The 19,261-nt window shown below is 41.9% G+C and overlaps 2 protein-coding genes across 9 annotated transcripts in view; one reads left to right on the top strand and one right to left on the bottom strand.

The window, feature by feature from the left end:
• Positions 1–6,692: 6,692 nt before the first annotated feature.
• Positions 6,693–18,018, bottom strand: GGPS1 (geranylgeranyl diphosphate synthase 1). 4 transcript variants are annotated; one of them, XM_077751708.1, is made up of 4 exons: positions 17,817–18,018; positions 13,797–13,889; positions 8,018–8,088; positions 6,693–7,779 (listed from the first exon to the last, which is right to left on the bottom strand). In XM_077751708.1, the coding sequence occupies exons 2-4, from the start codon at positions 13,864–13,866 to the stop codon at positions 7,018–7,020; spliced, it is 903 nt and encodes a 300-aa protein (XP_077607834.1). In that variant the 5' UTR covers positions 13,867–13,889; positions 17,817–18,018; the 3' UTR covers positions 6,693–7,017. The 4 variants fall into 4 exon arrangements, with proteins under 4 accessions (XP_077607834.1, XP_077607835.1, XP_077607836.1 ...); XM_077751709.1 differs by lacking the exon at positions 17,817–18,018 and adding an exon at positions 17,723–17,773; XM_077751710.1 differs by lacking the exon at positions 17,817–18,018 and adding an exon at positions 14,874–15,233.
• Positions 18,019–18,424: 406 nt separating this feature from the next.
• ARID4B (AT-rich interaction domain 4B) overlaps positions 18,425–19,261 on the top strand; it is a 142,354-nt gene continuing 141,517 nt past the window's right edge. For 4 of the 5 annotated variants that reach the window (XR_013332009.1, XM_077751724.1, XM_077751723.1 and 1 more), the window contains exon 1: positions 18,425–18,823. The gene's annotated coding sequence lies outside the window, so the exon portion shown is untranslated. The remainder of the gene's footprint in view (positions 18,824–19,261) is intronic. The other variant, XM_077751722.1, reaches the window with a different exon arrangement.

Genomic DNA, 19,261 nt, shown 5'->3' with positions numbered 1-19,261 from the left:
GACAATGCAGAGCCTGCTTGGGATTCTCTCTCTCCCGCTGCCCCACCCCCAACTTGCTCGCTTGTCTGTGCCCCCGCCCCCAAATAAATATATGAACTTTAAATGCAATTTCTGGTAAGTGACCTTATAAGTTTCAGAAAGATTTACACATTACTTTTGTAGCTCACCATTGCCCACTGAGGTCCAAATATCTTCATTATTCATTAAACCAATTCTCAGATAATCAGATGTGTTTTTCTTTCTCTATGTATAGTAACAAATGTAATTCATGGATAATCATGGGGCACCTGGGTGGCTCAGTTGGTTAAGCGGCCAACTTTGGCTCAGGTCATGATCTCACAGTTCGTGGGTTCGAGCCTCGCATTGGGCTCTGTGCTGACAGCTCAGAGCCTGGAGCCTGCCTCAGATTCTGTGTCTCCCTCTCTCTTTTCCTCTCCCCTGCTTATGCTCTCTCCCTCTCTCAAAAAAATAAACAAACAGTAAAAAAAAAAAAAAAAAAGGATAATCAATTGGTCACTCTCCTAGAGCATACAATGTTTTGTAAAGAATGCAAATAATACAGCAACTAGTGCTACAGATGTTTCCCAGACATCTCTAGGAAAATATTCTCATTGATCAATGGTTATAATTCTACATAACTAACTTGAACTAATGGGTTAACACTGAAATTTTACTAACATTATTGCTTATTGTGCTACTGTATTTTTTACTAGCCAGTACACAGTAAAAATATGCCATACCACTTGTTAACGTCTGGTATATTCAACCATATTAAATGTGAGGTTGCATTACTATGAGATTAATGAAATAACCAGAGGAAGTCTGCAGTTAGCCAACTGGAGATGGTGGGGGTTTAAGGAGCCAAATGCCACTTGGGTTATATTTGAATTCACACATTACTGTGGGGTCCATTGTGATGAGTCCTTTTGTGTATTCTAACCACCAAATATCAGCCATGTATGCACGGCAATAAAGCCTGTTCTAATGACAGGGAAAAATGCAAAGTAAGGGTCAGATAAGAGACTTCTCAAAGGACAAATCTGTAGGACTTGGGAGGGCTGGAGAGACAGAGAAAATAATTGGGCAAATAAATCAAATACACACTCCTGGATCACTTGAAGAATAAAGATTGTGACAGAAAAGGCAGGGATAGAAGTGATTTCATTCCATTGTTTGAATTGGTAGAAGGATAGGAAGGGATGTATAAGCGGTCTTTAATGAAATTACATTATTTCAAGGTGACAACACAAAACTCAAGTGAAGAGGCAGTTCCAGGACCTGAATTTGAGGTCAGGCTTTAGATAAAATGGTAATCATGAACAAAGTGAGCAGTCTAAAACTCCTTTCAGAAGTGAACAGAACATTGAATAAGAATCATTAGAGAAAGAATTAGAGGTAGAATCGCAGTACCATAAAAGCTAACGTTTGAGGTTTATGGTATCTTTTCAAATAAATTTGTTACTTTTTTAAAAGTTTATTTTGAGAGAGAGCATGAGAGCATGAACTGGAAAGGAGCAGAGAGAGAGAGAGAGAGAAGAGAATCCCAAGCAGGCTCCTCACTATCAGTGCAGAGTCTGATGACCTGGACTGAAGTCAAGAGTCAGACACTTAACTGACTGAGCCAGCTAGGCTCCCTGCTTGCATATGTTATTTTAATAGAACGCTTTGAGAAGTAGGGGATTGCTTTCAAGTAGATTTATTCATTCATAAATATTTATTAAGTACAGGGCACCTGAGTGGCTCAGTTGGTTAAGTGTCCGACTCTTGATTTTGGCTCAGGTCATGATCTCCTGGTTCATAAGTTTGAGCTCTGCATTGGGCTCTGGCACTGACAGTGCAGAGTCTGCTTGGAGTTCTCTCTCCCACCCTCTCTCTCTGCCCTTCCCCCACTCACTCACACTTTCAATCAAAATAAACATTTAAAAAATATTTATCAATGGGGTGCCTGGGTGGCTCAGTCAGTTAAGCGTCCGACTTCGGCTCAGGTCATGATCTCACGATTCATGGGTTCGAGCCCCGCATCAGGCTCTGTGCTGGCTGACAGCTCAGAGTCTGGAGCCTACTTCAGATTCTGTGTCTCCCTCTCTCTCTGATCCTCCCCTGCTCACGCTCTCTCTCAGAAATAAATTTTTAAAAAAAGCAATAAAAAAAATTATCCTGTTTCTGGGGATACAAGGGTGAATATGAATATGTCTTGCCCTTAATGAGTTTCCAATCCAATGGGAGAGGCAAACAAATAAACAAGTAATTAGCTCCTCCTCCCATTACAGCAGTAACAATGCTGTTTAATAACTGGGTATTTACTTGCTAGCCTCCATCACAAAAAAATCACAAGGTTATGGAATGGTGTCTTTATCACTCTTGGATCTCCAAAGCCTAGCAAAGGATCTAGCATATATATATTTAGGAAGTATTTCTAAATGAATTAAATGAAAATAGATGATGTCAGCAAAGATGAGCACTATTTTATGGTGGAGTAAACTGTTAGGAAATATGGTTATAGTGGGTTGGAGATCAAATTTTGGAAAGCCTTATATATTATGCCAAGGAATTTATAGGGGATGGTACTGAGGATTCAAAGAGAATGTAAGCATGGCTATGACAATCAGATTTATGCTTTGGAAAGACAACTTTGGTTGGAGTATATGTTAGTACAATAGATGTGTGGCTTCCAAACCTTTAAACACAAAGAAGTGTGCACATAGGATGAGAGGCCAGCTCTACAGAACAATGTACTTTGACTGGGACTCATGGATCTGGCTCTGCTCAGCAAGTGCTTGAAGGAAAAGCAAATCATCTGGTACCTGATAGGTACTTCATATTAGTACATTTCCTCTCCCTTTTCCTTCCTCTCAATACACAGATTTAAAAAGAGCCAGTGGGTGGGGCACCTGGGTGGCTCAGTTGTTTGGGCATCCAACTTTGGCTCAGGGCATGATCTCACGGTTCAGGAGTTTGAGGCCCTGCATTGGGGTTGGTGGGATTCTGCTTGGAATTCTCTCCCTCCCTGTCTCTCTACCCCTTCCCCCCTTTCTCTCTCTCTCTCTCAAAATAAACAAACATTAAAAAAAAAAAAAGAGCCAATGGATAAATCTTGAGGATAAATCTTAAGGCAGGGTATTGAATAAGGCCTTCAAGAGGCAGAAAGGGAGGGAATCAACAGGAGAGCTTGCTTGGCCTACGTTGTGAGCACAAACAACTTTTCTTGAGATGAAAGGCAGACAATTTGAAGACAGACTTAAGAAGTAGAGAGGAGGAAAGTTAGGAGAGTTTACATCACCTGGGAAGAGTGGGGAAGAAGCAGGGGACATTAGATTGACCAATGTGAAATCTCCATCAGGAATAGATAAAAAACAAAAGGGCTTACAGAGGCCATAGCATGTTAACTTGCAATGGCTACAAGAGCGGTTCTGAAAACACTCCCCAGCAGCGCTCAGCAACACAGGAGGGGCAAAGAGCGCAGGTGTTGGATGCTTCTAGAATTGGGAACTGATGGAAGGACCTAAGGAAAGGAGGAACCTGATCTGGGAAACTCTTGAAAGCCTGCCTAAAGTGAATGACTATAGGTCAGGAAGGGAAGGAAGTCAAGTTATAAGCTGACACAGTGGGGGTGCCTGGGTTGCACAGTCAGTTAAGCATCTGACTTTGGCTTAGGTCATGATCCCACAGTTCGTGAGCTCGAACCCTGATCAGCTCTGCACTGATCAGCGATGAGCCTGCTTCGAACTCTGTCTTCCCCAATCTCTCTCTCTCTGCCCCTCCCCCAATCATGCTTGGTTACTCTCTCGCTCTCAGAAATAAAAATTAAAAAAAAATAAAATAGGGGTACCTGGGTGGCTCAGTCAGTTAAGCACACAACTTTGGCTTGAATTTGAGCCCCATGTTGGGCTCTGTGCTGACAGCTCAGAGCCTGGATACTGCTTTGGATTTTGTGTCTACCTTTCGCTCTCTAGCCCTCTCCCACTTGTGTGCTCTCTCAAAAATAAACAAATAAATATTAAAAAAAATAATTTGAATCTTTCATTTAATTGCTGTAAGGCAACTTCAAAATCATGGGTATTTTATGCTAAATTTTGGAAGACTGAACTCTGTTTATGAACTCTTTACGTAACTGAAATTTTAATTATTATTCAAAAAGACCTAATGCTAACTATATAGACAAAATCGGGGCACCTGGGTGGCTCAGTTGGCTAAGCATCCGACTTCAGCTCAGGTCATGATCTTGTGGTTTGTGAGTTTGAGCCTCGCATCAGGCTCTGTGCTGACAGCTAAGAGCCTGGGGCCTGCTTTGGATTCTGTGTCTCCCCTCTCTGTCCCTCTCCCTGCTCATGCTCTCTCAAAAATAAACATTAAAAAATAAAAAAAGAAATGTTGTTAAAAACAAACTATGTAGACAAAATGTATACCTTTAAGATGAAGACTGCTTAAGTAGATTATTCCTTAAATTACTTTTGGGCTGGTGCTATTCATGATTCTTTTGTCATTTGTATCTGGCCTTTACCAACATCAGAAATGCTTGACATGGAACTGGGATTTTACAGAAAGAATCATTTTATCTATTAAGTAACCAAAAATCTATTCTTTTCACTTGAACTATAATCACAGTTGTCAATAGAGAAGAAAAATACTGTAAAAGTAGTTTAAATTTAATAAAATACATTATCTAGTTAGGTTTAAACTGCAATACTTTTTTTTTCTGCATAAAGCAATGTCTTGGAACCCAAGTAAGTTGGATCTTGTCATTTAGAAGACAAGTAATTTTAAAACATTTTCACATTTTCTAGTCTATGAAGGTTCAAAACATAAACTTTTTACTTGCCAAAACTAAAAGAATGAAGGCTAATTATGTTGTCATATTATCACTTTCAGCGAGACTTTAAATCCATCAGCTCTTCTCTATTCCACTGTGTCAACTTAAAAAAATTAATTTTAATGTTTATTTTGTTTATTTTTGAGAGACAGAGTGTGAGCGGGGGAGAGGCAGAGAGAGAGAGACACAGAATTGGAAGCAGGCTCCAGGCTCTGAGCTGTCAGCACAGAGCCTGATGTAGGTAGGACTTGAACCCATGAGCAGTGAGATCATGACCAGTGCTGAAGTTGGACGTTTAACTGATTAAGCCATCCAGGTGCCCCGAATTATTTCTGAGAGAGAGAGAGGGTGTGAATGAGTGAGGGGCAGAGAGAGAGGAAGAGAGAATCCCATGCAGGTTCCACAATGTCTGCATGGTACCCAAAACAGGCCTTGTACTCACAAACACAGAGATCACAACCTGAGCTGAAGTTGGAAGCTTAACGGACTGAGCTACCCAGGGTACCCAAGATTCAAATTATTTTAAAAGTTAGTAAAGATAGTACCCAACTTTTTCAAAGACTTAGATTGAGCGCTTCAGTGAGAAGTTCTCATACAAGTACATGATGATTAGGTCTGAGATAACATGCCAGAATATAACCAATCAAGCAAAATGCAGTGTTTTTGGAAAGCAATTGTTTTGGGAGGTCAGCAACACTCTAAGTGAAGGAATCAGGGTTTTCTNGGCAGTCAGCACAGAGCCCGACGCGGGGCTCGAACCCAAAAACCGCGAGATCATGTCCTAAGCGAAAGTCGGAAAGTCGGACGCTTAACCGACTAAGCCACCCAGGCGCCCCAGGAATCAGGGTTTTTTTCTTCTTTTCTACTTCTTGTTGCCACAGAAGGCTCCAGGGGCTTGCAGTTGGAAAGCACACAAAAGGGATAGAGGGTCAGGGTTAAAGCACTATAAAGCTAGTTAGTGCCTGATAGCATAGCCTTTTGACTACTTTTCGCCATCAAGCACCAGCTCTCAAGTCAACACTTTACATTCCTTTAATCACAGAGATTAAAGATACCTACTTCCCTTTCCATTCAAGCACCAGTTGCCTTCAGGAGTAGTGGCAAGGAAAAGGAAAAGGTCATTGCTTTCTGTTTTTGTACTTCAGGTTAGCAAACAGCTCTTTCATGCTTTTTATTACTGATAGGAACATATAAAAAGGTTTATTCTTTCCAAATATTTGTTTATTTTGAGAGAGAGAGTGAGCGAGTGCAATTGAGCAGGGGAGGGGTAGAGAGAAAGAGGGGGACAGAGGCTCTGGAGTGGGCTCTGAGCTGACAGCCCAGTGCAGGGCTTGAAGTCATAAACCATGAGATCATGACCTGAGCTGAAGTTGGATGCTTAACCAACTGAGCCACCAGGTGCCCTGAAAAATATAAGACTGAAATAAAGGTGACATCATAAAATACTTTTTCCACTTCCCATTTTTCTTTCCAAATGGAAAGACAATGCTATACTCACATACTAATCAGCTTTGGGTCACAAATTACACTTAGAAGGAAAAAAGAATGAATGTGGGGTAGCATATAAATTCCAGTAAGTGGGGACTCCTTGAGTAGGGGGCAGAATTTGCTGGGCAGAGAGGAAGAACAAAAGGAAAGGGTCAGAAAAAGGACCAGATCGCTTACTGCTTATCACAGTCAGCTTTTTCATGGCAGATTTTAGTGAGCGAGTTTCCAAGTGTCGGAGATATTCTAAATAGCGATATTTAGGAAGAAAGAGGAGGTCCTGTGGTCTCTGGGCCAGCTAGCTACAGGAACTGGTTACAAGTAGTCACTGGCTTGGAAATGGGGTAGACCAAGAATAGGGAATTCCCATACAGCACAGGAAGTATCTGGAGAAGAATTCCTGGAAGCTGAAGTCTTCTTTATTGACAGAATTAGCAGAACATTTGTGGCAATTGTCCATAAGGTCCCCACACAGTACATTCTGACATTTAAATTACACCTATTTATTTGTGGCTCCTTTTGATTCCATCAACTTCGTACTAGGATCATTATCTGTACAAAGGGGTTCTAAATTGAAACAACCTCACTCACATCACCCCAATCCACTCAGTTTGTGGAGACTAATAGCTTGATCTTAATTTTTTAAAAAGTGATAGGCTAAATACAAAAAAAAAAAAGTCAACTAAAATAAGCTCCCAGGCCTAATCAAGAATGGCTTCATATTATTCATTCTCTTCTTTGAACATTTTGCTTAGGTGCTTTATTAGAGCTACGAGCTCAGGGTTCCCACCACGTGCATCAATTTGTTTATACGCTTTAGATTCAAGCTCTTTAAGAGTACTCCGAGTGTATTCAAAAGAACCTACATTCTCAAGATAATGTACACAGTATTTTTTAATATCTATATTTTCGGTTCTCTGGCGCAAGATACTCTGTACCTGGGTGCTTTCAGGCCTTGACCAAATGGCATGAATAGTAGGGAATGAGAACTTTCCCTCTGTTAGATCTTCACAAAAGCTTTTGTTTTCACTATATTCTTTGGAGTGCAGATTAGCATAATCATCCCTAATTTGGAAAAAGAGCCCGAGTGTATTAAGTAGTGGCTTTAAATCTTCTTTGTAGTCAGAGAACAACTGCATGAGACCCACTGCTAATCCAAAGAGCCCACCTGTCTTTTGCAGCACCATAGCCTTATATTCCTCTTCGGTGGGACAAGTGTAATTATCCCTCCAGTAGATATCTAGGCCTTGTCCCTGGTGGAGTTCCAGAAGCTGGTGGGTAAAAAGCTTTACTGCCTCAGGGTGATCAAGGGTTAAGACTTTCTCTAGGCCAAGAAAATACACGTAATTGGCAGAATTGATGACAGATGGAATTCCATAAATGCTGTGTGCTACGGGAAAGCCACGTCGGAGTTTTGAGTTGTCTTCGATATCGTCGATGAGTAAACTGGCATTATGCAACATTTCCGTCACTTCAATGATAATCTGACAAAAAAGACAATGGACAATTTCATTTTATTTGAGCTATTCACAGAGCTTATAAATACTTAAGTTAACAGATTATAAGAGTCTCGGATTCTTTAATTTTTACAACTGATATTTATTTAGCAATCTCAATATAAAACAACACGAGTGAGCATTAAACCCAGTTGAGAGTGAGGAGCATTTTATGTGACATCTATTAACTTCTTTAGGATTAAGAGGTTTTGAATTGCCTAAATACCTGCAGCTTGTCTTCTGGAACTTTAAGCCAATGATTAAATGCGTGTGAAAGTTTGGTTCTCACTTGTTTACCTGAAATTAAAGAATAAAATTTGGCAATAAAATATTTCAGTTATAAAAAACACATTCAGAAACTTCCTCTAAAACTGATTAGACTTGATGAACCCAGCCCCACTCATCTATTACTCACTAGAGAGCTTGCCTTTCACTGCTGGGCCCCAAATGCCCCCTCTGCTGAAATTCAGTCTAAAAGCCACAGCCTTTTAAAATTAGGAAAGGCAGAAAGATTCTGAAATATTCCAGGGGCCCACTAGTAAGCCCACTCCTTTCATCTCAACTTGTATCAACAATTTTGGAAAGAAATGGGCATTTTAGGAACTATGATCTAATTCATTCCTTTATTGAAAAACAAGTCAGTCTAGTTAGTGGCAGTTAATTAGCACTGTCCACTTCAGAGGAACTATGGGGATTTTTTTTTCCAGTAGACTTTACACCCAGTATGGAGCCCAACGTGGGCTTGAACTCATGACGGTGAGATCAAGGCCTGAGCTGAGATCAAGAGTTGGACACTTAACCGAGTGAGCCACCCACGTACCTCACAATGGGTATTTTTAATGAAGCATACTTTCCTACTGAATTACCTCACATAATTACCTCTTATAAGTATCTACCATTCCTTTAAAGTTTTAGAGATTGTATAGTTCTACTTCTTTCCTATCAAAAAATGAGACTCCCATTCCCTGAAGTATTCCCTTTTAGGATCCCAATTTAGTCAAAAACGAATCTTTTTATTTTGACTAAGGCCATTAGTGTTTCAATATTATCATTTTCTTACATGGAAATCTCAAGAGGTCTTTGGCTAGTAGTTATCAACAGAAGTCATTTTAGCCCAAATATAAAGGAATGATAGATAAAAACCCTAACCAGTTCACTTAATAATGTTCCATGAGCTTCCTGCTAAAGTGAATGCACAGTCACATCCTAATTCCAGATGAGGTGTCAGAAAAAAAGTTACATAAAAAGTTTTAGTGAACAAAAACAGTATTTTCTAAGACTTATCTAAGTTTTCTCTGTACCGAGCATCCAAAGGAATGGATACATAAGCTCTCATCACATATCCAAATGAAAGAGAGTTGCACTTTCTGGGAGAAATCTGAAAGGGAAGGATCTCTTAGGCTTCAAGAAGCAGTATCTTCTGTCTCCTAATCCTTAAGGTTAACATAGTCTGGGTAGCAATTATATATTTTATACTTTTGATCTACTTTCCAGTTTAGCAAAGGCCAACCTGGGCTTTACCTGTAATGTACAAGTGTGTAAAGTAACCTGTATCACTTTAGAAAACAAGCTCAGGGGTGCCTGGGGGCTCAGCTGGTTAAGCAACCGACTCTTGAATTCGGCTCAGATTATTTCAGGGACAGGGGATCAAGCCCCACATTGGGCTTCATGCTGAGTGTGGCACCTGCTTAAGATTCTCTCTTTGCCTTTCCCCCCTGCTTGCGTGGGTTCGCTCTCTAAAAAAGAAAAAAAAGTTCAGAAGATGAAGAACACAAAGAATCAAAGTGGAGAGACATTTTCCTTTTCGCTTTAGTATACAGAAAAACAGTACAATAAAAGGTTTAATTTACAAGTATGTGTTTTATTTTCAAAGTTTATTGTGAGAGCGAGAGAGCACAAGCAAGGGAGGGGCAGAGAGAAGCAGAGTGGGGAGAAAGAGGGAGTGAGGAGAGAGGGAATCCCACGCAGGCTCCAGCTGTCAGCATGGAGTCCAACTCAGGGCTCGATCTCATGAATTGTGAGATTATGACCTGAGATGAAATCAAGAGCTGGACGCTCAACCAACTGAGTCACCCAGGTGCCCTTGCAGTTGTGTTTTAATATATTCTTTTCGTTTAACCAGGTTCTGGGGTCTGGCTTGATACTTTTAATCTCCAAGTAGTTTCTAACAGATGCTAGTCATAGAAATCCCTCAAAATTAAAACAATAATTACCTTTCCTCTTTAAAAGACCTTAACGTTACTGACTCCCTGNATCATGACCTAAGCGAAAGTCGGACGCTTAACCGACTAAGCCACCCAGGCGCCCCAATAATTTTTAATTATATAATCTTTTATTGGCAAGAGTAATTTCCAACAGAAAAAATGGTCTGGCCCACCTTGAAGTCACTTTAGTAACTCTGAAGTTCTCGGTGAAAAATAGGTTTACTATATATAGTACAATATTCTATTTCTTTCTTTCTTTTTTTTTTTTAAAGAATTTTATTTTTTAAGTAACCTCTGCACCCAACATGGGGCTCAAATTTACAACCCTGAGATCAAGAGTTGCATATTCCACTGACTGACCCAGCCAGGTGCCCCACAACTTATTTCTTTAGGAAAAATTGTTGAGGTTACATTCTCTCATGGATGCAAGAGTACATTTGATTAAAACAAGTGGGCTCCCTAATGAGAGCTTTAAATGTTATCTAATGACTTACAATATTACTTCAAGGTAATGAGGATTAAAAAAATGTTACAGAAGTTCATTACACAAGCAAACATTACTGCTAACAGGCAACAAGAGGAGTGCCTGGGTGGCTCAGGAGGGTAAGCTGCCGACTCTTGATTTTGGCTCAGGATGTGATCCCAGTGTTGTGGGTTAGAGTGCCGCATTGAGCTGCATCGGGCTCCAAGCCCAGAGTTGGCTTGGGATTCTCTCTCTCCCTTTGCTCCTCTTGCATCCACTCTTTCTAAAATAAATAAACACACAAGTAAAATGTAATTATAGACAGTCCTTGCTCTGCACAGTGGCAGAACAGAACATTCTTTACACTCTTGATGGCATTGAGCAAACTTGTTACAAAATAAGTCCAACAATGGATGGGTAGAGTGCAGGAGAAACATCACCATGTTTCTCAGTGGGAGACCCTGAAATAAGTGTAGTTTACTAGCTATTGAGTAAATGTCACTCAAAAGTGGTCTCTTGGCTGCTGCTTCTTCTTTTTTTTTAAAATTTTTTGTTTTACTTATTTCTGAGAGAGAGGCAGTGTGAGCGGGGAGGGTCAGAGAGAGAAGGAGACACAATCAGAAGCAGGCTCCAGGCGCTGAGCTAGCTGTCAGCACGGAGCCCAACGCGGGGCTCAAACCTATGAACCGTGAGATCATGACCTGAGCCGAAGTCGGACGCTTAACTAACTGAGCCACCCAGGTGCCCCTCTTGGCTTCTTCTTAAATAGTAGGAAACTTTCCTTTTGCATTCTCCATCTCTGTCTTCACTCCATTTTTTTTTTTTTTTTATTAAATGTTTTATTTTTGAGAGAGAGATAGCATGAGCAGGGGTCAGAGAGAGAGGGAGACACAGAATCCGAAACAGGCTCCAGGCTCTGAGCTAGCTGTCAGCACAGAGCCCGACGCGGGGCTCGAACCCACGAACCGTGAGATCATGACCTGAGCCGAAGTCGGACGCTTAACCGACTGAGCCACCCAGGCGCCCCTTCACTCCATTTTTTAACGTAAAAAAATTTTTATGGAAGCATAGTTGACACATGATATTACATTAGTTTCAGGTGTACAACACAGTGATTCCACAAATCTATTTTAGGCTGTACTCACAGTTTTGACTACCATCTGTCATCATACAACATTAATTACAATGGCAACGACTATATTCCTTATGTTGTACTTTTTATCCTTGTGATTTATTCATTCTCTAACTGAAAGCCTGTACCTCTCACTCCCCTTCACCCCTTTTTACCCATTCCTTAACCCCTCTGATAACTTTTTTAAGGTCTACGCCCAATGTGGCTTGAACTCAACAACCCTGAGATTAAGCCGCATGCTCTACTGACTGAGCCAGGCAGGCACTGCCACCCCTCAATAACTTCTGAGCTGTACATACGATCACTGTTTATGCATGTTATATGTCAATAAAAAGCAGCACCATGCCAAGAGCAAGGTAGTCAGAATTGTCTGTCCTGGGTGTAGGTAATAAAGAGGTACACTATTTGTAACGCATTTAAATATATTAACAGACTGACTAAAAGTTTCTTACCAAGTACATATCTACTTTGTCCTTTGGATCTTGAGGATTTCGTCTTTACTATTTTTTGAGAGAGTGTATGCGAGTGGGGCAGGGGCAGAGAGAGAGAGAGAGAGAGAGAGAGAGAATCCTAAGCAGGCTCTGCACCATCAGCACAGAGCCAGACTCAGGGCTTGATCCCATGAAGCATGAGTGCATGACCTAGGCTGAAATCAAGAGTCAGATGCTTAACTGACTGAGCTACCTAGACACCCTAAGAATTTCATCTTTAATACCTGTTTAGGTTTTAACTTATAAGAAGGATTTTAGTGTGTGTGTGTGTGTGTGTGTGTGTGTGTGTGTGTGTGTGTGTCTCACTGGAATCATCACAGTGGAAGGTAATTTATATCCAAAAAATTCTGGATACTTTCAAATAGCTTCTGTTGTATTATGGAGTATCTGCATTCTGCCAATTAGATTTCATCTAATTACCTTTGGTGAGTTATATGAGATAATATGGATGGGCATAACTTGAGTTGGGAAGTGGATGGTTCCCTCTATTCTTTTGAAGCACTGACATTAGCAGGTACGTCTTCATTAAAATCTGCCAGGATAGAAATGACATTAATCATGATGGCTTCAAGGATGTAGCTGGGAGCTACCACTTTTCTGCCTTTGATAACCATATTTATCCTCTCCAGGCTCATGAAGAACAGAAACGTACCACTGATGTGTCCCCATTAAAAAAATGTATGCACTTTAGAACAGAAAGTTGAGAACATCATTAGTCTAAAGGTTAGCTACCTTGTATGCTAAATAGGTTTTTATGGTTGTCAACTAATTTATCACCTTTTATATAGTTTCTGTAAGAAAGGGCATTCCAAATTTCAAGTAACTGGTTTGTGAATGAAATTTTAATACAAGAACCTACACATTATATACATGAGTTTTTACTTGCTATTATAATTTTCCAGACCAAGCTTAAAAAAATAGCAAAATAAAACATGCACACACATGTGATCAGGCAGGTGTTACTCTAAGAAGTCATGTTCAGATGTCCCATCTCTATATATAAATAATGTGGGCTGTTTCCAAGTAAAATAACTTAGAGATACATTACTATCTGGCTCTTAAAGGAGCAGGTAGTGTAAGAAATGCAGTGTGTGTGATAGAACACATGAAATGGAAGGAAGAGTGAAGCTTTTAGCTGTTATACAAATTGGTGTAACTTCCCCTAACATCTAAACAGTGGGGAGCAGGAATGTGTGGCATCCATAAAGAATGAAACCTCCAATAAGGTACTCAAATGGTTTAAGTATTTTTTTTTTCAGTTATGTTGTATAATTGGATATTTTTAAAGGGTGCTTCAAAAATGTCCCTTTTGGGGTGCTTGGGTGGCTTGGTTTGAGGCTCTGACTTCAGCTCAGGTCATGATCTCATGGTCTGTGGGTTTGAGCCCTGTGTTGGGCTCTATGCTGACAGCTCAGAGCCTGGAGCCTCCTTCAGATCCTGTGTCTCCCTCCCTCTCTGCCCCTCCCCTGCTCATGCACTGTCTATCTCTCTCAAAATCAAATAAACATTAAAAAAAAATTTAAAAAACACCCAAAATACAAAATATCCCTTTTAAGAATAAATAAATAAAAAGTTCTATTTGTCATTTTTCTCACATGCATGACCTTAAATAGGAAATGTTAAGAGATGGTAAGTCTAACCTTTTCTGTAATTTAACTTTTGAATGACTACTACTCTATAAAAAGACTCTATATTGACCATAACTAAACAGTTACCTGGTAACTGAAGTAAATACTTATAGGGTTCTAGAAGAATTCTTTGGACTGTTTCTTGAGTCTTCTCCATTGTTTTAAAATTTCAAAGCTGATCTGTGAAAAAGGAGAAACATAAAGATGATTTTATTCACTAAATTAACTTTGAGGGTTAAACTGCAAAAGAATTTGTATCTCAAGGTGTTTTTGTGCAAGTAGACTTTGTTTTGTTTTGAAAGAAAATTCCACATAGATGACATCTTGAAACATGCTAAAGTGAAAGAAGCCAGCACATAATATATGAAATGTTCAGAATAGGTAAATCTATAAAGACAAAAAGTAGATTGGTGATTGCCTAGAGTTGGGGTAGGAAGAATAGGGAGTATGAAGTTTCTTTTTGTAGGGATCGAAATATTTTAAAATTAGGTTGTGGCGACAGTTGCACATTCATGTGAATATCCTGAAACCTACCAAAATGTATACTTTAAATGGGTGAACTATAAAATATATACATTATCTGTCTTAAGGAAAAAAAAGCAAAGTCTTCAAATGATTTCATTGGTCCCAGTATTCACGTGGATTTTAAGTGATTTCCTTAGTTATGAAACTTATATTAAGCCTTTATTTTACTCAACCATAAAAGGCATAAAACCAAATCAATGTCAAAACAACGCAACAGAATTATATACCTTATATTTGATTACACAAATTAGTAAACATTTTTTTTCAGAAGCGTTGAGGTAAGTTTTATATATTTATAATTTAAGAAACTTCTCTCTTGTAATTTCTTTACAATCAATACATCTCAGAGATTCCAATTTAAGATGTGCATTAATTTGAATGCAATTATCACAAATATTCCCCTGCACACACACACACACAAACTTCCTCGTAGTGACTTAATATTCTGAGTTTTACATTTACTTTGATATTTCCTAGAATAAAACTCATGGTCTTCCTATAATCCTTCTTTACTGTTCAATCCAATTGCTACTTTGCTTCTTTGTCAGCACCTATTGCTACTTTTTATTTGTCTTTATTTTAGGAATCTTCTTTACTAATTGCTCTTACATCCTAGGTACATTTTAGAAGGTTTCTCACCTTTATGTTTCTTTTGCTTCTATAACAATGATTTGGTCTCCAGGATCATGAGCTAGAAAGACTGAAAGTGTGTTTTTTGTAACCTACTCTGGAGTGTCTAGAAGGAACCATCATAAGAACTGAACACTCTAGGGGCGCCTGGGTGGCTCAGTTGGTAAAAGCTTCTGACTCTTGATTGCTCAGGTCATGATCTCATGGTTTGTGAGTTCCAGCCTCGTATAGGGCTCTGTGCTGACAGTGTGGAGCCTGCTCGGGATTCTCTCTTTCCCCTCTCACTTTCTGCCCGACCCCACTTGCTCTCTCTCAAAATGAATAAATAAACTTAAAAAGGATTAAAAAAAAAAAAAGAAGAAAAGAACTGAGACCTCCAGCAAAGGAAATCATCTTAGCAATATGACCTCAAGGAGAAACATTCCATATAGGAAAGTTCTACACCTGCTTTAACTGATAATGAATACCAAGTATATCACAGGGGGGAGAAAAGTTCGGAAAATATTTTGAAATTTTCCAAAAATCAGTTTAGTAATCTTTTATCTATACTGTTTAAACACTGACATGTTATCTCATTCTTAAGAAATTTAAAAAAAGGTAACAAGAATAATCACTTATGTGAAAGCTTATTGAACAGAATTAAAGGTAAGATAAAAAATAAAAACAGGCCTCTTTTATATACTTTTGCACATAAAGCAATTGGTGGCTATCTCTTCCCAACAAGGTTGAAAGCAATGTACTTAACTTAAAAATCAATGAGACCACCTTTCAAGAACTCTTCTGTCTCCCTGTGGATCAGTAACAAGTATACTCTTGCCCAGAAGTCAGAGCTAACTAACCTTTGTTTCAATTCTCAAAGCTTTGGTTGATGCAATTTAAAAAAAACAAAAACACCCAGTTATGCATCTTTAAAAATAACCTTAAGAACACTCATTAAACAAATAAATCAGTTAATGTTCCTTTCCTAGAGGATGTTTATATACAAGTATTCTTGGTAGTGGGAAAATACAGGAACCTCAATTTTTCTAGGTATTGAAAAGTAATGTTTGGTGTCTTCTTAAAGAGTCTAAGGGGTTCTATACACCGTGGCATACATGCTCCCTTTTTTTTTTCCTTTTTTTTTATGTAAAGGAGTCCTAATAATCATGGCTGGAACTTTCAGCCGCCATGTACTAGACTCAAATACAAAAGGACTTTAGCTTTACATGAACTCTAGGAATTTATTTTTAGATGGAATAAGTACAGAATGCCTCTGTGAGAGAGTCTGAAATCACTCACTTTCAAAACTGGAAAACTGCCTTAAATGGGTTCAAAGAATTGATGGATGAATATCAATAAAAAATAAATCATCCCCTCTGTGTGGTCTACTACTGACATAATCTGGTTAGGCTCCCTGAGCTCACTCCTAGATTGGGTTTTCTAATTAGACCTCTACTCTCAGCCAGTGATCCTTGCAAAATTCAAATCTGCTCCTGTTTCCCTACCCATTGAGAACCCTTCGAAAACATGACTTTCCTTTTAGGTAAGAACAACTCCTTAATATAACTGCAAAATAATGGGTTACTCCCCCCCTCCCCCCTTTCAGGTCTTCACAATTAATTCTTCACTCTTTATTTATTTATTTATTTTATTTTTTATTTATTTCTAGGAGAGAGAGAGCGAGAGAGCGAGAGAGCGTGAGCAGGGGAGGGTCAGAGAGAGAGAGAGAGGGAGTCACAGACTGAAACAGGCTCCAGGCTCTGAGCTGGCAGTCAGCACAGAGCCCGACGCGGGGCTCGAACCCACGAACCGCGAGATCATGACCTAAGCGAAAGTCGGACGCTTAACCGACTAAGCCACCCAGGCGCCCCAATTCTTCACTCTTTAAACACAGGCTTTCCAACACATTATCCTTTCTGTCTGGAATGTTCTTTTCTTAGTTAACTTCTGCTAACCTTTCCACTCTTGGCTGGAGCCTCAATTTATTTCCCTTAAGCAAAATTCCCTATTTTAAATTCTCCTATCACCGTGTAACTCTCCTTTGTAGCACTCACCACTGCTAGCAACTTCACACTCAATGGTGTGTCCATTTTATTTATTTTTTAATGTTTTATTTATTTTTGAGGGAGAGAGAGAGAGAGAGACAGACAGCGTGAGCAGGGGAGGGCAAGAGAGAGAGGGAGACACAGAATCCGAAACAGGCTCCAGGCTCTGAGCTGGCAGTCAGCACAGAGCCCGACGCGGGGCTCGAACCCACGAACCGTGAGATCATGACCTGAGCCGAAGTCGGACGCTTAACCCACTGAGCCACCCAGGCGCCCCGGTGTGTCCATTTTAATATCTGTCTGTCTCCCTAAGCTTAGGTCCACGAAGGCAGCGTCTGTTCCGTTTTTCCACATGGTAGGCTCTCAATAAATATGTGAAGGATTGAATGAACAGAAAGTGCCTTCTCACGCTCTAAGGAAAAAAAAATCAAGGAAGAGACTTGAGACATAAAAGTTAAAATGCCATGCAAGTTTCTTTTTTCTTTTAAAGGGAATGATCTCGTTTCAAAACTGCTAAATAGTGACACACTCAAGCCAGCTGTGAAACGCACAGAGAATCCTTCCACTTAACTTTCGGAGATGATAGAGCTGAAGAAAATTGCCTGAGACACAAGCGGTGGATTTAAATAACTTCGAGGCCGATTTTTAAGAGACTTGGCAAAAGAACTTCAAGGGTCTACTATGCTGGTACAGAGCCCACATTATAGGAGAGGTTCCTGCTTCCTCTCCGCTCAGATGCACCCTTCCGCCCCACTGGGTCACCTACCACTCCACCCCTTTTCTAGCAAGAACGGAAAATTCATACACAATCCGGTTCAGCATCCGGGTCCTCACCCTCCTTTCTTTCTTTCCTCTGGACCCCGCCTTCCAGCCTCCCCCGCCCTCACTCCCATCCGGGTTCCCCCCGGCCGCCACCACAGCCGCTCACGGTTCAACGGTGATATCACAACTTTCACGTCGCCGGTCCGAGAGTAGCAGTAACTAGCGTCAACTTCCCGTTTTATAGTTCAGACCAAGACTCCTCCGGAGATCTACATAGATCCCTCCCCCTACTTCACCACAGAACTCTCCACCCTTCTCAGCCGCCAGCGACACCGCATTGCTCGGTGCAAGAAAATGCGCCATCCCGGTCACACTGCGCAGGCGTCGTTGCCGCCTCCCCACTGCTTTGTCGCCCCGCCCCCTACCCTCCCCCGCTTCTTCGTCTCACGCAGACGCGGGGCATTGCGGGTCTTGCAGTTCTCAGGGGCAAGGGCTTCCGCATTGGCCACAGAGGTTGGACTACATTTCCCGTGAAGTTTTGAGGCGTAACTTTCTGTTTCCATAGAAGTGGTGGGAAAATGGCGTCGTTGTTTGTATCCAGAGGACCAATGAGAATAGGGTATAGGCGGGTTCTAAAGAACTCTAACCAATCCGAGGTCGTCTAAGAGGCCATCCGGGAAAGAGGTAGGGGAGGGGAAACTATCTAGGGGAGGGGAGAAAAAAGGGAGGTGGGGCACTTGGGGTTGGGGGGGGAAAGCGATGTTTGCCCGTCAGTCGAGTCCGGAGTGAGGAGCTCGGGCGCCGGAGCGGAGGGAGACTCTTGAGCTTAAGCTTGCCGCCGCCACGGCCACCGCCTGGACCTTTGCCCGGAAGGAGCCGCAGAGGGTCTGGCGCCGCCGTCCTCTGGAGGGCAGCGCGATTCGGGGCCCGGACCTCCAGTCCGGGAGGGATTTTTCGTCGTCCCCCCCTCCCCCCAGCGAGGGAGCCCGAGCGGCCGCCAAACAAAGGTACCAGTCGCCGCCGCGGGAGGAGGAGGAGCCGGAGCTTCAGCCTCAGCAACCGCTGGACCCGCCGCCCTTCTTCCCCCATCTCTCCCCCGGGCCTGCTGGTTTTGGGGGGGAGTAGGGGAGGGAACTCTGGACGTGCCAGGGTCAGAGCTCGCCTCCAAGGAAGGTAGGGACATTTTCTGAGGCTTTCGCGGTCTCGTAAGGGGGTCCTTTCGGGAGTCACTGGGCCCGGCCGAGGAGCGGGGGAAGATCGCTCGGTGGTCTCGCCGGGCGCCCGAATTGGGGGCCTCGGCCTCCCGGGAGCCTCCGCCCCCCGTGCCGTTGCCGAGTCCGAGTCGCCCCCCAGCCCGGCGGCCGCACACTGGCCGCGGTGGGGGGCCCGGGCCGGCGCGGGTGGCTGTGCCGCCTCCCGGCCTCTCGGTCCTCTGGCTGTCTCCGCGGCCCGGCGGACGGGGATCCCGCTCGCACTTGTCGGGTGTGCGCCTCAGAACGGGACGTGGGCAGAGGCTGTGCGGTGGGTCGGTCCTGCCCGCGGCCCTCCTCCGGCCCGCCTGGCCTCTCCGCGGCCCCCCCACCCCGGGCCCCTCGAGCCCGGGCCTGTTCC

Source organism: Crocuta crocuta, unplaced genomic scaffold (genome assembly GCF_008692635.1).
Source record: "Crocuta crocuta isolate KB4526 unplaced genomic scaffold, BGI_CrCroc_1.0 scaffold59-1, whole genome shotgun sequence".
Lineage (NCBI taxonomy): Eukaryota > Metazoa > Chordata > Mammalia > Carnivora > Hyaenidae > Crocuta > Crocuta crocuta.
This window is presented reverse-complemented; position numbering and strand designations above follow the sequence as displayed.

Excerpts from the sequence above, each read along its gene's own strand:
- GGPS1 (XM_077751708.1), bottom strand. The coding sequence starts at position 13,866 with ATGGAGAAGACTCAAGAAACAGTCCAAAGAATTCTTCTAGAACCCTAT. Across the intron at positions 8,089-13,796 it reads GTATTTACTTCAGTTACCAG|GTAAACAAGTGAGAACCAAA; the intron begins GTAACTGTTTAG and ends CTTTAATTTCAG. Across the intron at positions 7,780-8,017 it reads TTCCAGAAGACAAGCTGCAG|ATTATCATTGAAGTGACGGA; the intron begins GTATTTAGGCAA and ends CTTTTTTGTCAG.